This window comes from Dreissena polymorpha, unplaced genomic scaffold, assembly GCF_020536995.1.
Source record: "Dreissena polymorpha isolate Duluth1 unplaced genomic scaffold, UMN_Dpol_1.0 chrUn010, whole genome shotgun sequence".
NCBI classification, from domain to species: domain Eukaryota; kingdom Metazoa; phylum Mollusca; class Bivalvia; order Myida; family Dreissenidae; genus Dreissena; species Dreissena polymorpha.
In genome coordinates this window covers 597,930-622,525 of record NW_026273324.1, presented here as the reverse complement: position 1 = coordinate 622,525, position 24,596 = coordinate 597,930, and the positions used below count along the sequence as shown (strand labels likewise).

Sequence of the window (24,596 nt, the reverse complement as noted above, 5' to 3'; positions counted from 1 at the left end):
ACACTTTCCGCTAGACTGGATTTTCGTTTAAAAGATACTTCGGTTAAACGAAAAAATATACGCCTGTGCGGACAGCATATGCTTATCTGAGACGACACTTTACGCAATGCATTACGCCCTGTTTTCTCAGAGCGCGACGTAAATGTAACTCAACTAAAACATTACCCAGCATAAATCAGGATCGTCCACAGGAGCTCCCGATTAAAATGTAGATGATTTAAAGCTGCGGTGTCAAGGGTTCCTTGTTCTGTCTTTCAGGTAGTGGACATGCGTTGGGGTGTACGAGACGAGGCCACTGATGATCACATGGGGACTGAACTCTGTCTCAGGGAACTCAGGCTGTATCAAAAGCTCTCCACCGGGCCCAGCTTCGTTGTAAATGAAAAACTTTTTTGTATTTTGTCCATATGTAAGACGCAACGCAAGATAAGACGCAGACATATTAACTGGTAACAAGTTTAGTATCATTCACCAGAAAAGACGGTTTGTATTACTATGGCAATCGTATTGCGCCCATTCGTTTTGCTTGCTATGTTTCTTTGTCCAAAACACGCATTTCACAGTGACTTAACTATGAATTATTTGCGGTGATGCTGATCATTTGTTGTTTATGATTTCCTCATTAGAATGCGTTTGTTTGATTTTTGGTTTGTCTTTTGTTTGGTGGCATAAATACTGATAATGTTATATAAAGCAAACACACGGTTAAACTTAAAACACAACTTAAAAAGTTTTGACATGTAATGCGATCGCTTTTCAACCAATAAGTAAAATAAGTAAATTAAAATACTATGTGCCTGTTGGTTGGTTTTTCGTCAACTCATATGCAAATTGTACGCCCATATTAAAAGTCACTACTCATAACTTATAAGCCCCCTTCTTGGAAAACTGGCCTTAATGCTGGTTCGTTAAGCGTTGTCCGAATTAGCCTGTACAATGCACACAGACTAAACAGGGTCTATACTTTACGCCCAAACTGGATTTTCGATAAGAGTCTTCTCTAATAAGGAAAAGCGGAAAGAGTCGTCCCTGATGAGAATGTACTGACTACATATGCAGATCTGGGACGACACTTTACGCACATGCATTAAATCCAGTTTTCACAGAACAAGGCTTTTATAATGGCAAGGTTCATTTCGCAGTCACTCCTTTCCCACAAGTATGGCTATATCGCGTTCCCCCGAGTGATTTTGGCAGATGAGTTCGAGTCTCTCATGGTGCAGGTCGAGGACCCGGCGACCATCCGGCTCTTCCGCAAGTGAGAACAAATTTTTGTCCGGGTCAATTTATCTCGTTATTTAAAACAAGATTTCTCAGCGATGGGTATATGGTTGTATATTCTTATATATAAACTGATTCGAACACACATTGTTGTACCGTGTATTTTCTTTATTTTAAACTGCAAAATTAAAGGTTGGCTATGATTAATTGTGTTCATTCCAAAACATTACAATCATAATAAATAATTTATCTTTGTTTGCAATAGCGCAACTGACATCGAATATTTAGCCAGTCCTCCGTACAGTCCTCCGAGCTTTTGTCTATTGTTCATATCTTTGAACAGGTGGTATTCCCGGGACGACAACGCGGTTCCTCCCGCTTACATCCTCGCATCCATCAGCACGCACCTGCCGGATTTCATAAGCAAGGACAAAAACAGGCAGAAAGTCGCCAAAGAGGAAGTTCGTTTAGGACTTTTATAGGCCGATTTTTTTATTGCTGACTATTGTTATCTTTCCATAAATGGATTTGTCAAGAGATTCAAAATATGCAAACGTTAATACAGAATGAAAACACTAATTACTAGAAATCATTATGTCAGTTCCTTTTAAAATAGTTTATGAAATGTACTCAAAGAAGTTCCACAAACAATATACCACAATACCGGTTTTTAATCGTATATCGTTTTGACATTAAGCCGTAACCGAAATATAAGTATGTAATGTTTTTACACAAGATTTCTTTTTAAAATACAAATTGATATAAAAAAAATAAATAACAAAATTAATGTGCTACTAAAAATACCGCTAGCCTCTATGGCATAAGACATATTATCCCATGATTCAGCTCGATTGGTTGTTGTTTTTATTCATCCTACTGTGACTTGTGTGTTATTTCGATAGCGAGAATATATCTATTCCTAACATGATTTTAAAACAGTTATAAGTTGAGCCGCATCATGCAAAAAAGGGACTTATGCCATATGAGACAATCCTAGCTCAAGAGCAGCCTGTGTGTTCGCGCATTGTAGTCAGTAGCAACGCTGTCTAATATAATGTTACTCAATGTTGTCTGGTCTCATGGCGGGCAGCGTAGCTCCTAATTAAACTTCGTGCATGCGCAGGTTCGTCTGTAGCGACGCTTCCACATGTGTCATAATACCCAGTTTCGCATGATGCCGTAGATAGAGTTTGCCCCAGATTCACAAGCTCGATCCATTCCATATTTTCAGTGGTGGAAGGAGAGCGAGCTCATGCAGGACGCTCTGGAGTCGGCCGCAACCAGGGTTTTCGACCCGGAAACGGCCCGGAAGTATATTATTTCTGGTAGGCATATAAGTTGCGTACTGGGGAAATTATGCTCAATGAATTTGCGTTAAGTGTCGTCCCAGATTAAGCTAATTTCCGTTTGAAAGATACATCTTGTTAACAAACAATCCTATTAACAAGGAAATTGTCGTCCCATATTGGCCTATTTACGAATATACATTTAGCACATTTTCCCAAAACGAAGCTCAAATAATGTTGTACTTGTAATAAAATTCGGTTACAAGCATATCTATGAACGCATACGTTAACTAGTGTATTTTGAGTCTCTAAAAAGTCTATACTTCTATCATTGCTATGGTGAATACCGGTGTTGTTTGTTGCTATAGTGACGGAGACGGAAGTGGAGGAAGGTCTGCTCAAGGCGGAGGACTCCATCGCCAGACAGGCAATCTGGCTTCGCCGGAACATCGAAGACATAGATTGCCAAGAGAGCAGCTATGCACTCTCCAGATTCACCGGTGAGCGCATGCGCAAGATCATGTACTATACACTATATCATATAAACTATAATTATAATCCACGTTCTGAGAAAACGGGGCTTAATGTCTGTGAGTACAATGTCGTCCCATATTAGCTTGTTCAGTTTTAAGGAATACTTCGTTAAAAGGAAGTATTTTCTTTGCGAAAATTCAGTTAAAGCGAAAGGTTCAGTCCATGATTAGCCTGTGCGGACTTCGTACATGCATTTATCCCCGTTTACCATGGGCGAGTTTCATATATACTCACGTTCGACGAATATCAACATCGGTGTTCTCATATCGTAAGGTAATGCAAATACTATAAGTTATCTTTCGAGTGATTCAAGTGTTATTGATAAACGATCATGTTGTAACTTAAGTGATTCATGTGGTCGCGTAGTTCATATAAACACGTTGTTCGTGTTGGGACGCATTCTTTGTTGTCGTTATCTTGTTCATGCGGACACGTGATTCATTATGTCACGTAATGTCAAGTACTAACGTGGTGGTTGTTTTCACGTGGTGTATACGTTTCGATGTATAGTCACGTTCTCATGTGGTTTTGTGATGTGACGCAGTATGTGTTGACCTCACTTGGTTCATGCAGTCACGTGGTACATTAGATCACGTGTGTCACGTGCCGACATAGTGCGTGTTGTCACGGACTTATATGTTTAGTGCTTCAGATACATTGCAGAGTGCCTGGGTGCGCAGGAGAAAGTGGAGAAGGCTCACCGGATGTTGCGGGAACTCAAGGAGCACCGGATGGAGCGGCGCCTGAACCCCGACCAGTTCTTCCACTACAACGTTCACTGGGTCGGCAGGGAAGGTACGGTGGTAGCACAAAGGCTGATCGTTCATACATTCGCTTAACACTTTAACACTCAGCCACGCATTTTGATCTGTTTTAGTACTTAAAACTTAATTAAATGTAATACTTTTTTTAATAGATTCGAGCTTGAAAGGCTTCATCTTCAACCCTACCATACTGATGAGTTGCAAACAGCTTAAAACTTGAATAGACTGCGTGTTTATTCGCAGGCTGTCGTGGTTTTATGCTGGTTGCTAATAGCTATTTTCTAACAGTGTGTTCCCCATTGGGCATTGTATATCCGGACGATCAAACATGGATTATAAACTCGTTAACCTCCAATTCAATAAAATGAATGTCATTACCATTGTTTTGTTACCTGTTATAATGCAATGTTGGCTTGTTTTTATATTGATATTCAACGACGAGTTTACATGCATATATTTGATTAAACGTATGACGTGTTAGGTATTAAGCACACACGCAGGTATCGAGCCGGAAACCAGCGAAGAGCACCGGAAGTACCTGGCGCGCCTCTGCAAGGACTTCACGGACAACATGATATCCATGGTAACTCAGGCTATCCGGAAGCGGAAGCTTCTGCATGATCGGCTCACCGAGGAATGTCTGCAGCACATCCGTTTGTGCCAGGCAAAGTGCGCGGAGTTCCATGGACGTACCGAGACGCTGGAGGTTCGCGTTCATATTTTCATCCTTTCAACAATTCAACACTATCAACACTATTGGTGAATCATTTTCGATTTCTATCCTACCAGTTTACCGAATTTTTATTTCTCAGTCGGTCTCAAATCTGTACACATCATTTATGTTGTGCAATAAAGACTCCCCACGATTCCAGGCGGTGCGGTAATTGGAAATATATTTTCACACATGATTATCTTAATTAGCTATGGTGGACTCAATAAATGAGTCCCAATTAAGAATACATACATTAAATCTGTTGTCTCGGTTGAGGTAGCCTCAGCGAACAAATAGGGACTTAGAGTCGATCTTTTTGAAAGTTTGTGATAATCTGATTTTTATACTGAATATATATGATCTGTTCCGTAATTTTCAAATGCCTTACAGTGAGGGTGATATTCCTAAGGCATTTATTATTATTATGTTAAGATTGCATGTGTTGCCATTGATTATTTTCTGTATATTTACAGTTCTTCATGTTGTTATCAAGCGAATAAAAACTGTTATTTACATAACTATGCCATTTTAAAAGATAAAAACATCAGACGAAACTATGACGAAGTTGTTGGAAGTTGTTGCTTTCTTAATAAAATATCTCTTAACTACAATCACCATAATATTCGTAGTTAATACGAATGCAAAGAACTATTATACTTTTCAATTTAAAGGCTAAACGGGTATTTCACCCCCCCCCCCCCATTTAAAGAAGAGCCTCGTTCTTGGAAACCAGGGCTAAATGCATGTGCGTAAAGTGTCATCCGAGATTAGCCTGTGCACTTAGCGAGGATAATCAGGGAAGACACTTTCCGCTTTTATTTAATTTTCGTTTAAAAGTGGTATGCTCTAAACTAAAACCCACTCTAAGTGGTAAGTATTGTCCCTGATTAGCATGTGCAGACTGCACGGGCTAATCTGGAACGATACTTAACACACATGCATTAATCCCGGTTTTACCAAAATGCGACTCAATTGTTGCCGTCGCCACTGAACATTCTTCGTTTACAGCGGATCAAATCCTACCTGCTGGATACATCGACAACGGCCCCGCTCGTTGTGCACGGGATCAGTGGAACAGGCAAAACGTCCATCCTGGCGATGTCGGCGAATCTTTGCAAGACCTGGCTGAACAAGACACCAAAGCTCGTGTTAAGGTAGCTTATGCCGGGTCGACTTGAGTGTATCTTAGGCTTCATCGGACTGGAACGTTTTAGGATTTATTTAAAAAAAACGCCAGAACAAGAACAACAACAGAAAAAAACGACTTAAACAATTTTGCGAAACGCCGTATTTGGAAATAGTAAATTTAAAAGGAAACAAATAATATTTAAGATAAGGCTCTCTATATATGATACCGCCTTTTCAGTTACAGAACTTTTATTTTAACTATGTCATTAATAAGTTGCGAAAGAAACAAATTTGTTTCATCGAATCAACATTATTTTGCTTTTGCGTACTTTTGTTTTGTTAGACATTGATATAAGAAACAACAGATCAAGTGTTTATTAGTGTGCAACAATTTTTTACCTGTTATATGATAGGTGTTTTCACTTATTAGACTCAACATTAGAATAAATATATACATGTACATATTTAGATTAAATAATATTTTGTCGAGGAATTTTCAACGAATAAATTTTATTTGCAGATTTTTTTTAAGCGGATTATCATTTATGTTTACCGCATTAGCAGTGTAAAGTGACATCCATTTTCTCATGAGAAAAACGTCCTCAACTTAAACATGTACTGTCACATTTACACGCAAACTTATTATTCATACATTCAGCCTCGTTTTGTAGTCCTCATAATTAATTTAATAATATTTTGTCGAGGAATTTTCAACGAATTAGTTTTATTCGCAGATTTTTTTTAAGCGAATTATCATGTATGTTTACCTTAATCATTTATTGTCACATTTACACGGAAACTTATTATTCATACATCAGCCTCGTTTTGTAGTCCTCACAGGCTAATAAGGGACGACATTTTCCGCCTAAAACGGATTTTTGTTTAGAAGAGACTTTGTTAAAACGTAAAATTACGTAAAGGCAGAAAGTGTCGTCCCTGTGTGGACTTCTAATGTACATGAAAACGTAAGCCCACTTCATATCACTTACATTTCTCATTGCCGCAGGTTTCTCGGTACAACCGTGGAGAGTTCTTCCGTTCTGCCTCTGCTACAGAGTCTGGTGCATCAACTGAGTATGCTGGGTAATCAACGCCTCCGAATCGGCCTGGTACGTATGTCATAACCATGATCGTCGCCATTATTGTCCCCTTCATCATTGCCGATAATTCGTCAATTTGATTCTTTACGATAGCCTCTCTTTTTTTTCAGACCGTCGACCTTCTAAAAGTTCAGTTGATGGTCCTTTTAAAGCAAGGCACGGCGGAGTGTCCACTCGTGGTCATCTTAGACTCGCTTGACCAGCTGGACACCTCAAACAATGGCCGCTCCTTGATGTGGCTTCCGGCCTCTCTGCCGCCTCACTGCAAGGTCATCGTATCATCACTTCCGGAGGAGAAATACGAGGCGTTTCCGGCCCTCAAGGTGCGGATGCTCTCAATAAGGCAACTAGTGTACTCGTATAAGGGGAAAACGATGTAGAGGCCAATTCTAATTCATACGTCTTCTCCCGGAAGCACTTTTTAAAAACTTTTTATGAGTGAAAAAATGAAACAAACGAACCCACATTAAGACCACACCAAAGTTTCTAATATTTCTCATAACAGTGTTTAGTTCAAGCTTTCATGAGGTTAACAGATTGGTATAAAAGATTTTAACTGATAATTCACTGTTTCAAACAGTAAAAACACTATTTTGGCGTCACAAATTCATAATTCCCGCGAAAGTCACCAGTTTATATCAGTTTATATCAGCATAATGCAAACATGCATACAATTGAAATAAAATGTGTTGCCTATGGTGGACTATCGATTTTGAGTTAAACACTCGTAATCATAGAACATAAATAAGTCTCGGTCTGAGATAACGGGGCTTGATACATCTTCGTTAAGTGTGATCCCAGATAAGCCTTTGCGATCCGCATGAACTGTTATACAGATATACATGGATGACCGTATGTGGGTTATATTTCGTTATACACAACATTTTTTAGTTTGCATGCTTGAGTTCTTTTTGTTCTTGTCCATTTATTCTTTCAAATACTGGTGACCATATGTTTTCATTTGTCTTTGAGAAATAAAAACCTTTTTAAATGCCAAACGAAATCGAAATCTGTGTACAATTACAAATTAAAAAACACATTAACCGCCGCGCGCGTGCGTCGTTGAAATAATTCAGTTAAAGCACAATTTTTTATTATACTTTTGTAATAAATGTTTACCGACTTTTATAGAAATTAATTCCTGACGAGGAAAGGTTCATACAGGTTCCGGAATTAGATTAAAGCGATGCACACATCATAGTTTTGTCTTGGGCGGACAAACGGAACCGGAAGTTGACTTCACACCAGATTGACATCCTGCTGAGCACATTCCGGAAGTGCCCGACACCGCTGTTCTTAAAGGTGAGTGCATTCAGCTTTGGAAAAGTTTTACAATTGAAAAATAAGGAAGTTGAATACCACGAGCAATGAATGTTGACACTAAATTCCAATTCGAAACGGTTCAAACGAAAGCAAACAACTGCGACAGTGAGAAACTTTTTAACAAGTGTAATTGTGTGAAGTCATGTATTTTTTCATTCGTTTAAAAAAAATGATTAGTTTATTAGTGCCGTTTGTATTTGTGATCTCACACTAAATGTCAATGAAAAGAGGGAATTATATATTTTTTCATGGATGATGTAGTCTTAAATCAGGTACATCTCTGTCGACAAGATTGAAGTTAACTTAGTAAAAATTGGAGCGTTTGGTGCAAAACAACAAATTACAAAACTATTTATTTTTAATACATAATTTTCTATAACAATATGCTGACATTTTTTTATGGAATTATGATCAGTTGTCGTTTGACGAAGCCATGCTGTGGCGCTCGTTCGACCCCCCATCACGGACGGTGCTGCAGACGACAGTCCGTACAGCAGTCGACTTCCTGTTCGGTCGTCTGGAGAAACAGCACGGTCGGATATTGGTGTGCCGCGCCTTGGCATATCTTACCTTAGGTTCGGATTGATTCATTTTATTTGATTATCTACTTCGCAAGTACATGGATTGTTGTTGGTCAATTATCTAAATGTTACATTTTCGATGTGTCGAGCTAGCTGTGTAGCTGCTTAGGGATTTTCATGAAATTCTATTTACGACAAGGTTCCAAGAGACTAGGCTCATGTCAATATAATTGATAATACTGACATAACCATGTGCATTTTTCAGTAGTGAGTCGGTCGTGAACCGCTGAAATCGGTCTATGGCAAAGTGTGACAAGGTTGACTTACTGCCACAGCCCCCGTGCATTGACTCACATATTTTTACATATGCAAAAACAACTTAATGATACTATCTCCCTTCATGTCTATAGAGAGTGTCAATGTCACACTGAGATTTACTTTGTATGAAATCGCTTGTTGACGTAACACATGCCTCTTGCAACATTTATATTATTAAACATGTAGCTTTACAACTTTCACTTTTTAAAGTTGAAATGTTAGAATCATAATTCTTCAAGAGAATTTAAAAAAGCATATACGCGGCTATTTGAGGCTATTTATGACACTGAACTTGGAACTTTACTTCAGCCAGTAACGGAATCACCGAGGCGGAGCTTGATGATGTGTTGTCTTGCGATGATGACGTATTAAATGACGTCTACACCTACTGGACGCCGCCCATTCGCAGACTGCCACCTCTACTTCTGGTTCGCATGCGGACGGACATCGACCAATATATCGGTATGTGACTATACTGCTATTTTCTCGGTTGACTATATTTGTTTTCGGACGTCGATCTTTTGAGAAGGAAACGATTTTATAAGTAAAATGATGATTTATATTCGAATTCATTACCAACGTCGTTAATTTTTAAAATTGAGGTTAAGCGTTTTAAGCGACACGGTAGAACGTCTGCCTTGGGAACTAGAGATCATATGTTGGATTCAACTTGCTGCTTGGGGATTTTGTTTTCAGCTAAGACTTAGTTTAATGTTCTTTTAGTGATTTGCTTATGAATTTAACATAAACGGTAATGCTACATTAGTTACATTCTAGTTGTTAATAAGTCATGACACTTTGAAAGTAGTTAGATTTACTAAAATAAACAGATCAGTCGTTTCACCGCAGTTGAGCGCGGTGCAGACGGTGTACGCGTGTTGAACTGGTATCACCGGCAGTTTACGGAAGCTGCGCACGAGCGCTACTGCGCAGATGACGCGCATAACAAGCGTCTCCATGGCAACCTTGCTGATTTTTTCGCGGGAACCTGGGCCAATGGTAGGATTTATAATAAAGTTAGCAGATGTATTGTAAGTTCGTGCACGACCGTTAATCACGCGCGCCACCTCTTTTTGAGATGCATTAATAAATGAGCCAATGCTACTTCCGAGGTAACGCTCAGGCCCGGATGTTTTTAAATCTAACGGATAATTTTTCAGGGTGATTATGTTTGGTATGTTTTTTCAACAAATATCGCATTATTGTAAAACAACATTGGCAAATGTTGTGCGATTCAGCGATTATAAATTCATCCAAATATGTATAGGAACATACATTCACAATCCATTTGGAAACGTGAGTACCTTTATAAGTTGTGGCATGGTAGAATTCGTAAAAACACATCGATGTCTTTTGCCTGTGTGACGAGCAAATTCCCAGCCAATTAAATCGCTTATTACATAAAACTACTGATTTGAACCTGTACAAGTTAATGGGTGCATAAAAACATCGGCCTCTAGACGATCTATGAGATTAATTTGCATTTTTCAACAAGAAATGGAGCCAATGAAAAGGAGGTGGCGCCCAGATTAGGAGATGGCGTTAATGCACATGTATAGCTATTTTAAAGTGAAATATTTTATGTTATGGTTTATATTATGTTTACAGGACTTACATTATTCTTTGTAAATTGACTACTTCAGCACATTTGAGTCGCGTACGTTTTTAATTAGAAAAAGTGCTTTTTTAAATGTTCGTCTTTGTACGATAAGAACATTTAACATGTGTTATACAAAAACGTTAACGGAAAAAGACCGAGGTATCTTCATTTTTTTGTAGTTGATAGTGGTTAAAACAACATATGAGCCTAATTAAGATTCGTTGACCTTTTAGAAAATTTAGAATTTGGATTTAGGGCCATAAGATTCGTTGACCTTTGCCTTTTAGTAAATTGAGAATTTGGATTAAGGGCCACAAAGCATCTTTTCAATAAGATGTATTATCTTATATTTATTTCCTGAATTATCATGCTGTATACGTGTACAAATATTGCGGTCGATTAATTATTTAAATAATGTTAAACATTCAGTTATTGGTTTTATTCGAGTATTACAATTTGTTTGTAAATATCGTACAATATGTTTTATTCATGTTGGTGACTTCTTAATTGAGTTGATCACTTACATGTATATATTTAAAAAAAAACTACATCATATTAATAATATATTGTGTTTATGTTCTGTAAAGATTTTGAACCTGTGTATGTACTTTGATAAATAAATTTAATATAACAAATAACTTGATCTATCAAATGTACGTCATGTGATAATGTCTTTGCGATACGACTGTTAATTGATACATTCTGCATTCGCGCTACCTCCTATCATTAGCGCCATCTCCTAAGCATTGGCTCCATCTCTTTTAGAAAAATGCAAAATTATCAACTACGTCGGCATGAAGCCAATATGTTTGGCATGCAGCATCTAATGTATGATGTACGCACCATGCCACACTAATAAAGGTTCTCACTTTTTTTAAATGGGTCGAGAATATATGTTTCTGTACGTTTTTGGCTTCGTTAATCTTCACTGAATTGCACTACGTTGCCCGATTTTAAAAATAATGCGAAACATGTTGAAATAACATATAAAACCTAACCACCCTGTAAAATTATCTATTAAAACTTTCGGGCCTGAGCGCCACCTCGGAAGTTGCATTGCTCATTTATTAATGTATCTCAAAAAGAGGTGGTGCGCGGGTTTAACGGCCGTTTCGCGGTGATGGGAGAAAGATAAACACTTTAACAAGTATGGGAACAATGACAACTTACATTCATGTTAAATCAGACCCAATTGTGTATCCGAGTCTTTGATAATGTTTGATCCCACAGTATAGACGTATAATGAGGACCATTATCGTATTCATTGTTTTTAAAACGTTTCATTATTTTCATTAAAATTGACACAATTTACTTTTTAATTGAGAATGTCCACATTATTGTGTATTTATTCGCGCCATTGTATCACCGAAATTCATACCGAATATTCATGTTAAAAAATAATGTGCTTACTTGGATATCTCCAAATATGCTTTAAATTGTTGTATTTAAGGAACAAAAAAGCCGTACACGAACGCTAAGGGGGAGGTGATGAAAGAGGACCGCTATGTGACGTCACAACCACTGCGTTTCGGAGAGAAGGACTACAACATCCGGGCTCTCAACAATCTGTCCTACCACCGCCTGCACGCGGGTCACGTTGACCTTCTCAAGAAGGAGTGTCTCGCCAACGTGCACTTCTGCGTTGCTAAGTTACACGCACTTCCTGTTGAGTAAGTGTTATGGTTAAGAATCTTAATTTAAACTAGACACTGTCTCTCGCATTAGCCATTTATTTGATCCAAAACGTCTGGAAATGGTCATTCACGCCTGTTTTTCACGGCTCCCAAAGGGCACTCTTGGACGACTTCACGGCGGCCAAAGCGGCGTTCCCGGGGGATCTCCTAATCAGGGGCGTCCTGGAGGCACTGCTTCTCTCCCGGAAAGGGCTGCAGACGGACCCGGACCAATTTGTGCCGCAGTTACACGGTCGCCTTGAGGACAGCGAGGTTTGAAGCACGACTCGTATGAGCCTCGTTCTGGGAAAACTGGGCTTAACGCACAGGGACGACACTTTCGTTTTATACATGACTTTTGTAAAGAAGATACTTCATGTTAACGAAAAATTCCATAAATGCGGAAAGTGTCGTCTTTGATAAGCATGTGTTCCTGATTAGGACTGCACAGGCTATTCTGGGACGTCACTTTACGCACATGCGCCAACCCCAGTTTTCATAGAATGAGAATAATATTTATTAACAGACATTAACTCATAACACTTAATTAAAAGTATGTTTTGATAAAGAATTGATTTAGAGAATATAGAATAAGAGATCTGCCAGTCAAATTCCGTGATTACGTATATAACCAGCGGACACTAGCCAAAAATAAGCAAAAAGTTTAAATTAATTGTATACTAATTAATATGTACCTTCCCCAGCATCTGGTCAGGAGCAATCCTGTCCGCTAACGACATCACAAACACTTGCGTGACTTTGTAGCCGACAGCGTAGCTCCAGACCAGATTGCGCGATTGCGTAGACTATGATGGAGCTTCGCTTGCCTCTAATGGCATAATACATATTATCGCATGATTCAGCTCGATTGGTTGTTGTTTTTATTCATCCTACTCGTTTCAGACAACAGCCGAGTTCAAGCAGCGCTTGCGCGAATACAGCTCTAAAGTGTGGTTCGAGCCCGATGTCAACATCCTGGAGCGTCCCGGGGGTCAGCTTCTACACAGCATCCACGTGCACGCGTCCGACATTGACATGATGACGATGACGTTATGTGGCACATACGTAATCACAGGTGAATAATACGCGTTGGCGTACATTTATAAAAAAATGTTTCTTTTTTTACGAAACTGATATAAAGTTTTCCGTTAAGTTCTGTTCGACATATCAATTGTACGCGTAAATTCTAAATTTCAGACATGTACTTTCTCTGTAAGATTTATGTGTGAATGACGCCACATATTGCCATGACGCTGAACAATTTATTGAACGAGACAAGTCCGTACTTACCGTTTCATTGAATTAGAAAAAATAAAATAATGGACTGTCATCAACAGAAACGAAAATAAATTGATTCTTAATTGTTATCAAACGAAAAATACTTAACAGGACGATCTAATATCAAGAGATTGTAAACGCTTTACCGTCTTTAGTCTGTCAGTCGTTGAAGGAGATCAAAATCTGGAACATCAAGGTCGACCCTCCGCGGTTGCTACGCAAAGTGACTGGTAAAGGTCAGTGCACAAAGGTCGCGTTGTGCCATGGTGACGAGTGGGTCGCCATGGAAGTGGGCAACGTTATACAAGTAGAAGAACTCCAAACTGGTGAGCCTTTCCAATAAATCATTCTATATCGAAATATATGTTTAAACATATTGTATCTATATACTAGTACCGTAATGTATATTTGTATTTTGCTAAATTATAACATACACATTTGTTTTCGTTTTGTAAGTCATCAATTGGCATTGATTTTAGAAACAAAAACATCATTCAAGGAAAGACATACATTATATACTGCTAATAAATCGATCACAATTTTTCGTTTCAAAACTACATTGTTATTCAACAGTGTTGGCTGTTGCAAACGAATTTTTGGACGTTTCAATGATATTGAAATGAAATAACAACGATTGTCGGATAATTTTATACACAGTTATCCTCGTCTTTTATAACTGAAAACAACTACAAACATACAAACACACCATGATTAAAAATGGGATCACCGTCTAGGAACGGTCAATGCAAAGCTGCATTCGAATATAACTATTTTTAGGTAAAACTACTTCAGTAGATATGTTGTTCTTTTGCGACCGGGCTGAAAAAGGTTACCGACGTAATACAGCGTAAATATAAACAGGTTTACTAGCCTCCATTATCGCATGACTTTTTGCAGGTAAACAATGTTTGGACATACCGCTCAAAGGCCGTGCTTCCGCCAAAACGTTCTGTGCTGCTGGTAAACGCATGAAAACGATCGTCACGTTATTTCGAAAACAAATGAACATATATGACGTCACAAATGGTAGCCTGATGCAGACTCTTACATCATCAAGTGACGAAGCGAAATTTGGAGCAATGAGCAACCCTTCAGGTTGGCGGTGGTATGGTCTCTATATAAGCCTCGTTTTTGCAAACTGGGCTAAATGCATGTGCGTAAAGTGTCGTCAGCACGGGCTATTCAGGGACGACACTTTTCGCTTGTTTATACTTTTTTGTTTATAGGAAGTTTCTACTTAAGTCCAGTTTAGATGGAAAAATGTCGCAACTGATTGACCAGTGTGTACTACACAGGCTAATCTGGTATGACACTTTAAGCAAATGCATTTAGCCCAGTTCCCCCGTCACCCGTTCCCCCCAGAACGAGGCTCATAAAGATGACAGCTAATTCTTTCAATGATGAAAAATAAAAAATACCCATTTCTTGTAGTTTTCTCAAGATATTTTATTCTTACTATGGTGAATAAATTCAACATACAGTGCAATTATGCGGAAAGTATCGTTCCGGATCAGTCTGTGCGAGAAAATTTACGTTACTGTCAATGGATACCATCAGTATGTCAATATATTTAAAGCATGAACATTCAAAATAAAAAAAACTCTTTAAGTACAGCCATTAAAACCCTTTTTAATGTGCGAATATTTAACATGACAACCTTTTTTTAAATACGAAAATTGAAGTTGAAAACATTGGACAGTACATTTTTTACGAAATTACGTTAATTTAATATATGAAAACCTAAAATACGAACATTGAAAATGAAACCCTTTCATAAAGCTCAAACACTAAAACTGAAAATATTTCTTAAAGCGCTTACATGTAAAATGAAAACCTTTTTTAAACATTGAATTTTAGAAAATGAAATCTTTTCTTATAATTCAAATATGGAAAATGAAAAGCTTTCTTAAAGTCAAACATTGAACATCAAAAACCTCGTAGTTTCTTTTTGTTCTGAAAAGGTCGAGACAGATACGTTGGTATGACAAGCGACGATCAATACTTCCTGTCTGTCCTTGACCTTGATTCCATGACATTGATGCCTGCGTGGCGAGGATTTGAGAAGATCCCCGACGGAGAAGGCAAGTTTGAAGAACATGAAATCGAAGCTTTCGACATCTCCCCCGACGAAACTTACGTCGTATACACCACTTTGTTCACCGGCGAAATCGTGTTTGCAGATTTCAATGGCAACCGTCTTCGCTCTATTCCACGTATGTAAATAGCGGATTTATGGTTTTGGCGTACGAATATCGATTGTGTAAATAATACTGATTTATAAGAGCAAATACTGTACATGTAAACATTATTTACTTAAATAAATAATATTTTTAAGCTTCGTTCTGGGAAACCGGGGCTTCTTGATTGTGCGTAAAATATCGTCCAAGATAAGCCCGATCAGCCCGCGCAGGCTAGTCAGCAACGACATTTCCTGCATGTATGGCTTTTTCGTTAAACGAAGGTCTTTTCTAAGCAAAACTCCACCTTTGGCGAAAATGCATTAAAACCCGCGAGGCTCATAACTATAACTTTGCCTCGTTTAGCCGCCGAGAAACTTAACATTCGCAGTATAAACTTCACTGCCGATGGCACATGTATCTACTACATCAGCGGGAGTACCGTCTTCGTTGTCAATTCGTCCACGCTGCAGGTATTTCTTCCGTTGAAACTGTTCGGGGTACAGCCGATCTGTATTCAGTGTTCACGTTACATTTTAAAAGGCAAAACAAATCACAAGGCGTACCAAACACAAATTACACGTAAAAAATATTCATATTTTAAAAATAAATGAAGAAAGACATTAACTAAATAAATAAACTAAAAAAATGAATAAATAAACAACTAAATACATTAATTAATTAATATATATAGAGGATATTTGTTGGATTCGGTGGAATATCGATTTTATTTCACGAGTGATCATAGAAAACAATATTTTCACGAGTGGCGAAGCCACGAGTGAAAATATATATTTTCTATGATCACGGGTGAAATAAAATCGATATTCCATCGAATCCAACAAATTTTCTTTTTATTTTATGCTTTTTTACCGTTTGTTTACATTGTAAATGAGTTTAACTGGATGATTTCGCTGGATTAATGACGTCATTTCGTCGAAAAAATGACGTCATTTCACAGTAAAACAGTGAAAAATATCGATATTTTTCATTGTTATTTTTCACTGTTTAAAACAATGGAATACCAATTTTATTTCACTGATATTTCTCTATAAACCACCGGAAAGCATAAAATAAAAAATAATACATTAATATTTTATACATTAAATAATTAAGTTATTAATTAATACGTTAAAACATTAATTAATACATGAATAAATTAATACATTAATTAATATATTAATTAAATAAATAAATACTTTTATTTAATGCTTTCCGGTGGTTTATAGAGAAATATCAGTGAATTAAAACTGATAATTTCACTGTTTCAAACAGTGAAAATTATCAGTGAGAATTATCGATAATTTTCATTGTTTACTGCGATATGACGTCATTTTTTTGACGAAATAACGTCATTATCCCAGCAAAATTCGTTAGTTAAACTCTTGAACAATGTATATAAACAGTGAAAAATGCATTAAATAAAAAGAAAATTTGTTGGATTCGGTGGATTATCGACTTTAATTCACTCGTGATCATAGAAAACATATATTTTCACTCGTGGCTGCGCCACTCGTGAAAATATTATTTTCTATGATCACTCGTGAATTAAAATCGATAATCCACCGGATCCAACAAATATCCTCTATATTATTATTAAATAAATATGACTTGTTTGATCAAGTAAACAATTTTATATATTCAATAACCGGTACTCAAGATCTGGGATGTATCACCGATTTAGACACAGGAGTTTGAAATTCTATCCATAAAGCTAATCAAATGGCTAAATAAAAAAATACCCCTATATAGTATAAAGACTACAGGAATGAAACGCAGCAGACCCCGGACTCGCCCATTTTCCAGTAACAAGGGAAATTACTGGAAAAACAGGGTACCCTACATCGACCTGTGGTATAATAATCAAAAGGCCGGTGAAAGAATCTACGAACACTGCTTACCGTGAACTACCTTCCTCTAAATTCACAATTATTCGACACTTTCCGCTCATCGTCGGATCCATTGCGTGTTGTTGTTGTTGTTTAGGCTAGACTGCACTCTACCGGTACGCAGTTGTTTACCACTATCGACAAAGCGGGGGTTTGGGGGCAGTAGCTCCCGATACTAAGAAAATATATAGGATAAAAAGGATTATTAGGTGTTGCGTTAGGTGTAAGGTATTGGGCGCTTAGCAACGATACAATTATACGCTTTTCCATTCTTTTTTACGTACCGGTTATGTGTTATCGTCCCGTGTATTATTCACTGCGAATCTGCCATGTACTTTCACTTCGACAAAGACCTATAGAATACACAGATTGGAAACTTCGCGCCTTATCGGGCTATCTCTCGGCGGGGTCACGTGGTCGAGAAACTGATAAGACCACTTTGCATCAGCAGACGATTTATTCCATAAATCAATCCGAGGAGTCCGAAAATAGCCGATGTATCACGATTGCGATAAGATAGCGACGTGTCCAGTAGCAACGGCTACGTTTATCGAGCAAAGTTATGCGAAAATGCTACGGCGCTATAGAAAGGCGGCTGTAACTTGGTCAATAATGATCCGATTTTTTATAAAATAAAGTTACATAGAAACATGAGTAATTATGTTTTTACAAAATCTCGATTCTATTAACCTAAAATAAGAATTTATAATGCCGCGATCGTTGAAGTAATAGCGCTATAAGAATTTCCAAATCGCGGCGAGAATGCCGTTGAATACTAGTAATTTATTTGAAAGGCTTTTGCTGATAAAATTTTCTTGTATACATTTTGAATTCAAACATTTAAAACCTTATAAAATTATATTATTTCAAAACGGATAGATATATGTGGACACGTAGATCTAGGTCTCTGATAAAAACAACATTACAGTATAATAAATGCTATGATCGTTCGATCCAAAAACGGTTTCAGTCTTTTTTCATTTTGGTTCTGTGGATTTTTTCAATTTTTTAATTCTCTATTTTTTATTTAGATCTTATTCATGAGTTATAGGTTATTAAAGTTTTGTTTGTAACCAATTTTTTTTTCTATTGGTAAATAATAAAAGCTCTAAGTGTCATGGACTAGGATTTCGCGAAAAGAAAACAAAACAAACATTTCACGCGCGTGTTAATTGTCGGATCAATTAGCGAACTGAAGGAGATGTTATGTTTGTATGAAAAATGACAAAGGTTTTTACAATGAACCAAAGCACGTTTGACGACAGGTGTGTACAATAGGGTATAAGAGCTAAAAATTGTACCAACTTTGTACAAGGCCGAAATCCTTTACAATGAACGTTTTCCTCCAGTTTGTTTAATTCAAACCTAGATAAACATATCACCAAGCATAAAAATCTGACTTTATCTATTTGGGATGAAAAATGAAAAAGTTTATCAAAAAGAACAAAAACACGTTTGACAGCAATCGTGTACAAGAGAGGAAAAGAGCTTAAAATTGTACCAACATTGTATAAGGCCAAATCCTTTAAATTGAACATTTTCTTCTACGTTTTTGTAATTTATACTTAGAATAACATCTCTCCTAGCATAAAAATCATACTTCAACGATTTGGGATGAGAAATAGAAACGTTTAAAAAAAAGAAACAAACCACTTTGGCGACAGGTGTGAAAATGATTGAATGAAATAACAGTATAAAATTGTACAAAGGCAAAATCCTTTCAATGCCTTATTTTCGTCTACTTTTTATAAATCATACCTGGATTAACATCTCACCTAGCATAACCATCTTACTTAATCAATCTGTGATGAGAAATGAAGAAGTTTTTGACAAAAATCGTTTGGGCCTTTCAATTTTTTCAAAAATTATCGAAAATGAACAAATCCATTGTTCTCTTTCAAATTCCGATAAATTAATAATACATGAGAATAATAACTACCAAAATCTGAAGCATTATCAACAAAGAAAATAAGAACTTATTTTTATTTACACAAAAAAATATTCAATATGTCTGTTTGCGGCGACCGACTTTGCCCATAATTGATTGCTTCAAAACAAAATGTCCGACAGTAGCTGGAGCAGGGAATAATCTACAGGTACACCGGCATCTCCAAAATCGATGTCACGTGACCCGCGTCCGCCGTTAGATATTATCGCATATCGCTATCGCGAAGACGAGAGTTTCCAATCTGTGTTATCTATAGGTCTTTGACTTCGATAACAAAAACAACAACAAATATATTCTTTATTTTATATGTTATAATAAATATTCCTATAAATTAATAGAATGTGATTGTTTTTATTTGTCAGTTAATTAAAATGTTTATTTTATTCGAAGATGTTGTTGTTGATGTTGTATTGACGTAAACAAAAGACACGTTACCCAATAATCATGAAGCGGGAAATTTGAAAATTGGAAAATTTCCTAGCGAGTGGTATTTTATCATGGCCAGTCATCTAAGCATAGCGATATGGTATGTTTTCTATGTGTTTTATGTCAAGTTAGGTGTAAAACTGACCACTTCTGTGTGAAACACAAAGATATGCCATAATAGGATCACACTCTATGACTTAATTCCGGGGAGGGGGGGGGGGCTCCTAGCGCTCCCAGGTATATGAATAGCTTCCTTTTTAGACAAGAGAGGCCTCATTTTCTTATATGGGTGCCTGATTTTCACATTTGGCATATGATATGAATCGCCCAACTTTCGGACTCGGACTGGCTGCGACCTTGGAAGTCTACTAGAACCACCGACCTTCCGCCGCTAGTCACATGGATGTCTTCCTAGACCACTCCGGCTTGGCACATATTACTTGACTGTATTAACTTACCTTATGATATGTCACGAATTTGTTGATAAGTGACTTGGAAATGATATAGTTATTTTTAAGTAAATAATAACGAACACCCTTAGTAAATATCACCACAGCTTTAATGATTACTATACACGCAAATACTTTGCGAACATACTAGTACTCGTATTCGTGTACATAATGCATTATCAACATATAGAGTATATCCTGTCTAACAAAGCGTTTATAGCCACTAAACAGTACATGTATATTGATGCAGGAGTTTGAAATTCTATTCATAAAGTTAATGTAATGGCTAAATAATAAAAATAGACCCCTCTATATAGTCTCTATAGACTATATAGGCTAACTCCTGTGATATTATTATTGTCATATATTGTCTCTTTCGGAGGATATAATTCCAAGCACGATCGGACATTTCCCTAGAACCGCTGATCGTTCAGCTTGGTTACACCAGCACTTAAACCAGATAGACACAATCATAAGGTCTACATCATCGGACATTGTACTAATTAATTAAGCAACATGTATGTTTAAATGCATAAAGTAACGACACATCTAAACTGCCGTAGACAAACTAAAAACTAACTGCTGAGGTCAATCATTATAGCCTTTACTGGGATCTGGTCAAGTTCCAAGCAGTTTGACGATTTAACAATAATTCTTCTGAATTTAGATAACTTGGAAAAAAACTTAAAACATAAATCTTAAGACATTTTAGCAGACGACATGGAGTTGATTAACACATGCATTACGACACACTGTGATATATGTATAAATATAACGATGGGAATAAAAAACGGGACGATTGCACGTTACCTAAACGTAAACAAGAATGGAAAAGCGTATAATTGTATCGTTGCTAAGCGCCCAATACCTAACACCTGACGCAGCACCTTATAATCCATATATTTCCTTAGTATCGGGAGCTACTGCCCCCAAACCCCCGCTTTGTAGATAGTGGTAAACAACTGCGTACCGGTAGAGTGCTATCTAGCCTAAACAACAACAACAACACGCAATGGATCCGACAATGAGCGGAAAGTGTTGAATAATTGTGAATTACGAGGAAGGTAGTTCACGGTAAGCAGTGTTCGTAGGTTCTTTCACCGGCTTTTGATTATTATACCATGGGTCGATGTAGGGTACCCTGTTTTTCCAGTAATTTCCCTTGTTTACTGGAAATTGGGCGGGTCCGGGGTCTGCTGGCAGTGCTGCGTTTCATTCCTGTTGTCTTTTACTATAGCCTCTAAACCTATAAGTTCGTGCACATTAAACTTCAAAGGCATATTTTTCATGCAAAATCATTAGACAATAACTAAACTTGATATATACTTTATGATTTTCGTTTGTTTAACAAATAACGAGTGAACTATGTTGGTTGACAGATAATAATAATGGAGTTACGTACCTTTAAACATTCATGTATATCGTAGTTTGCGTCACACAGAATTACCCTATAAGATCGTGCACCGATTTTGATGACGTCACAGCGAGGCCCTGGCATGTGTTTATAATAACCGATATATGTTTTTTGTGAATAAGTGTTTATTTGTATTAAATATGTGTTGTTTTAGATGAATTTTATGAATAAACGGTATTGAAAATAATGGTTTATATAAAACTGGTCTTCATAAAAACGAAATATGAAATGTGATAACTGTATTCAGAGGTCTAGATAAAGTGTATTTACTAACGGAAAATAGCTTAATAAAATTCTATTCACAATAAGGGCATAAAAGGCTGTCCCACATTCTAATGACAGTTGTTTTGTGACATCATCCCAAATTGACGCAGCGAGAACCTTTATCGCAATAGGCCGGTCACGATCTTAACGTATGGTCTCGTGTCATCATTTGGGGGTAAAATTTTCCGCATTCACAACATACTTTAATCGTATTGTAATGCAAAGTACAGAGAGCACTATACAAATTCGAGACGGGCCTCCAAGAGAAACTACTCTTAAAACATTTTACATCAAAACATTGACAAACATAGCCGTCTGATGAAGGAAATGTGCAGATTTTAAACATTTTTTAGGATATTTCTTTGGAACGAGGTCGGAAAAACTGACAATTTATATCATATTTATTCTTTTTTCCTCATGATTGTTGTCTTATCGGCTGTGAAAATTCTCGCGTTACAAAAGTGAATAGATTTCGGGCACGTGCGTTCGAATGTTGCTTAGAAGTTTACGTCATAAAAAAGTACACGATCTTACAGGGCTGCACGAAGTTATAGGAATAGAGGATATAGGCATACATGCCATAATTTTTCAGACCAATTCCGGCACATTGAGTTAAATTGTCCGGGACTTTTGCCGATTTTCTGGGACATGTATAAAATGTAGCGATATTTATAGACATATGCATTTTTGGTACGTTTTTTTGTGTTTCGCATCGTTAATTGCAAAAGTTTGAAAGCCTATCCGAAATACACTTATCTATTAACGTCAAATTAAACATTACTACTTCCGTTACTAGATACAAGCCACGTGTTTTAGGTGTAAGCGTTCTAAACATAGATGGTGACGTCACTGCGTCAGTCGTCCACTTGTCTTGAAACTTACATAAGCGTTTCACTTTTTTGCTGCTGGGATAAGTGGACGAATCTGCTGGGCGTTTTGACATGGCGAACGCAATTCAAATTCACTTATTATTTTTAACGTTCTGTTTACTGGGGGTTTTAGAACAATACTATAATAAACCTAGTGAGGATGACGTTTTTATATGCTTACTTTTTTACTCAACTTCTTTGTCGGTTAAACGTGCGATCATAAAGTGCTTTTAATTTTTTACTCAGCGATGTTGAACTTCAGATGTGTGAACAACTATCCTTTGCCCTTACCCAGTGGGAAATAATGACGTAGTAAATTAAAGTCAATTAACAACCACATTAAACAATGCCGCCTTTTCGGTTTGACCGCGAAAGTGAGACAATAGATATGATAACAGGACCCCTGTTAATTGATCGATTTTGACACGTAGCGTAGTCTGCCTATTCGGGTAGGCATTGTCATGGAGACGCTGCAGATATACACAGATTGAGGTGCAGTTAAGCCTAACATAAGGTACATGTATATATGGATTTTGTAAATTCCGGGACATTTGACAGATTTCCGGGACAGCGGGACAAGTTCTTCATTTCCGGGACTGTCCCGGACAATCCGGGACGTATGGCATGTATGTATATAGGGGTATTTTTTTATTTAGCCATTAGATTAGCTTTATGGAATTTCAAACTCCTGTGATTTAGAGTTCATGATGTGACATATTTTCACGGCTTCGTTCGATGCTCTTCGCTGTAGGAGGAAGATCGTCTTGAACACAAAATTGACTACCGGCGCAAGCACCGTTGACATGGTAACAGTGGTAACGATTGCAGAAGACAGCAACCTTAGGGTATGGGATCGATCCAGGGACAAAAAGAAGACCACAGATCGAAATGAGGCCAAGACACTGGCACCAATAAAACACATCTCATAACTAGCATTCTTTAAAAAATATATATAAGCCGTGCTCTCTTAAAAGGGGTCTAGTGCATCAGTATCGTCACATATAAGCCCATGCAGTCCGTTCAGGCTAATCAGGGACGACACATCACGACTAGATTGAATTTTCATTTAGAGACTACTTTTTAACGAACAATTCCATTAAAGCGAAAAGTATCTTCCCTTATTAGCCTGTGTGGGATGCACAGGCTAATTGTGCGACACTTTTCGCACGTGTCTTATATATAATTTCATTTAACTTAGTTTTAGGTCTGCAACGATTTAGCAGTGTTTCATTGTCGGCTTTGAGTCGATTTAAACTTCATTAATAATAAATATTAAAAAATATGTTCGCATTGTCTTTTTGAGCAAGTGTTTTGCATTCTGTTTATTCACGACTGAAATAAAGTACAACAGTTTTTGTATTTTTTTAAACGAAATGTACATTTTCATTATATTAATACAAATATATATACGTTAAATGTTACACATACTATTCAATAGAACAACAGCTTGGACTGTGTGCGCAGAAGAAAATTCTTTTAATGGACTATCTATTGAGAAAAAACAACAACAATGGAAATCCTTAAGAAAAATAACAATTATTCTTTAATTAGCCTCAAAATGTCTTTCTACAAAGGAAGTGTTTTCTGCTTGGCCACCAGGAGGCACTGTTCGTGACCGGCAAGGCGGAAAAGGACTCGCCAACCACCGTCGTTGGCGTGTATGATGTCGGCAAACTGAAATACAGCGCACTCCTTGAACTAG

The 24,596-nt window shown here is 37.3% G+C and overlaps 2 protein-coding genes across 2 annotated transcripts in view; both read left to right on the top strand.

Moving 5' to 3' along the window:
• The window catches only part of LOC127863491 (NACHT domain- and WD repeat-containing protein 1-like), a 17,088-nt gene extending 5,754 nt beyond the window's left edge, over positions 1-11,334 (top strand). Inside the window, exons 3-16 of the mRNA XM_052403038.1 lie at positions 259-375; positions 1,107-1,258; positions 1,565-1,682; positions 2,453-2,546; positions 2,876-3,007; positions 3,705-3,836; positions 4,306-4,511; positions 5,526-5,671; positions 6,652-6,754; positions 6,856-7,068; positions 8,484-8,643; positions 9,217-9,369; positions 9,757-9,906; positions 11,273-11,334. Coding sequence (XP_052258998.1) covers positions 259-375; positions 1,107-1,258; positions 1,565-1,682; positions 2,453-2,546; positions 2,876-3,007; positions 3,705-3,836; positions 4,306-4,511; positions 5,526-5,671; positions 6,652-6,754; positions 6,856-7,068; positions 8,484-8,643; positions 9,217-9,369; positions 9,757-9,906; positions 11,273-11,334 — 1,938 coding nt within the window. The remainder of the gene's footprint in view (positions 1-258; positions 376-1,106; positions 1,259-1,564; positions 1,683-2,452; positions 2,547-2,875; positions 3,008-3,704; positions 3,837-4,305; positions 4,512-5,525; positions 5,672-6,651; positions 6,755-6,855; positions 7,069-8,483; positions 8,644-9,216; positions 9,370-9,756; positions 9,907-11,272) is intronic.
• On the top strand, positions 8,488-24,596 carry LOC127863496 (uncharacterized). Its single transcript, XM_052403042.1, has 12 exons — positions 8,488-8,643; positions 9,217-9,369; positions 9,757-9,923; positions 11,958-12,177; positions 12,297-12,453; positions 13,084-13,255; positions 13,614-13,784; positions 14,356-14,553; positions 15,420-15,671; positions 16,002-16,108; positions 23,646-23,739; positions 24,469-24,596. The coding sequence occupies exons 4-11, from the start codon at positions 11,996-11,998 to the stop codon at positions 23,694-23,696; spliced, it is 1,290 nt and encodes a 429-aa protein (XP_052259002.1). The 5' UTR covers positions 8,488-8,643; positions 9,217-9,369; positions 9,757-9,923; positions 11,958-11,995; the 3' UTR covers positions 23,697-23,739; positions 24,469-24,596.

What these genes read in the sequence shown, in the direction of transcription:
- LOC127863496 (XM_052403042.1), top strand. Translation starts at nt 11,996, where the DNA reads ATGAAAGAGGACCGCTATGTGACGTCACAACCACTGCGTTTCGGAGAG. An exon ending in AGTAGAAGAACTCCAAACTG is followed by an intron (nt 13,785 to 14,355) that starts GTGAGCCTTTCC and finishes GACTTTTTGCAG; the next exon opens with GTAAACAATGTTTGGACATA. An exon ending in CCGTCTTCGCTCTATTCCAC is followed by an intron (nt 15,672 to 16,001) that starts GTATGTAAATAG and finishes TGCCTCGTTTAG; the next exon opens with CCGCCGAGAAACTTAACATT.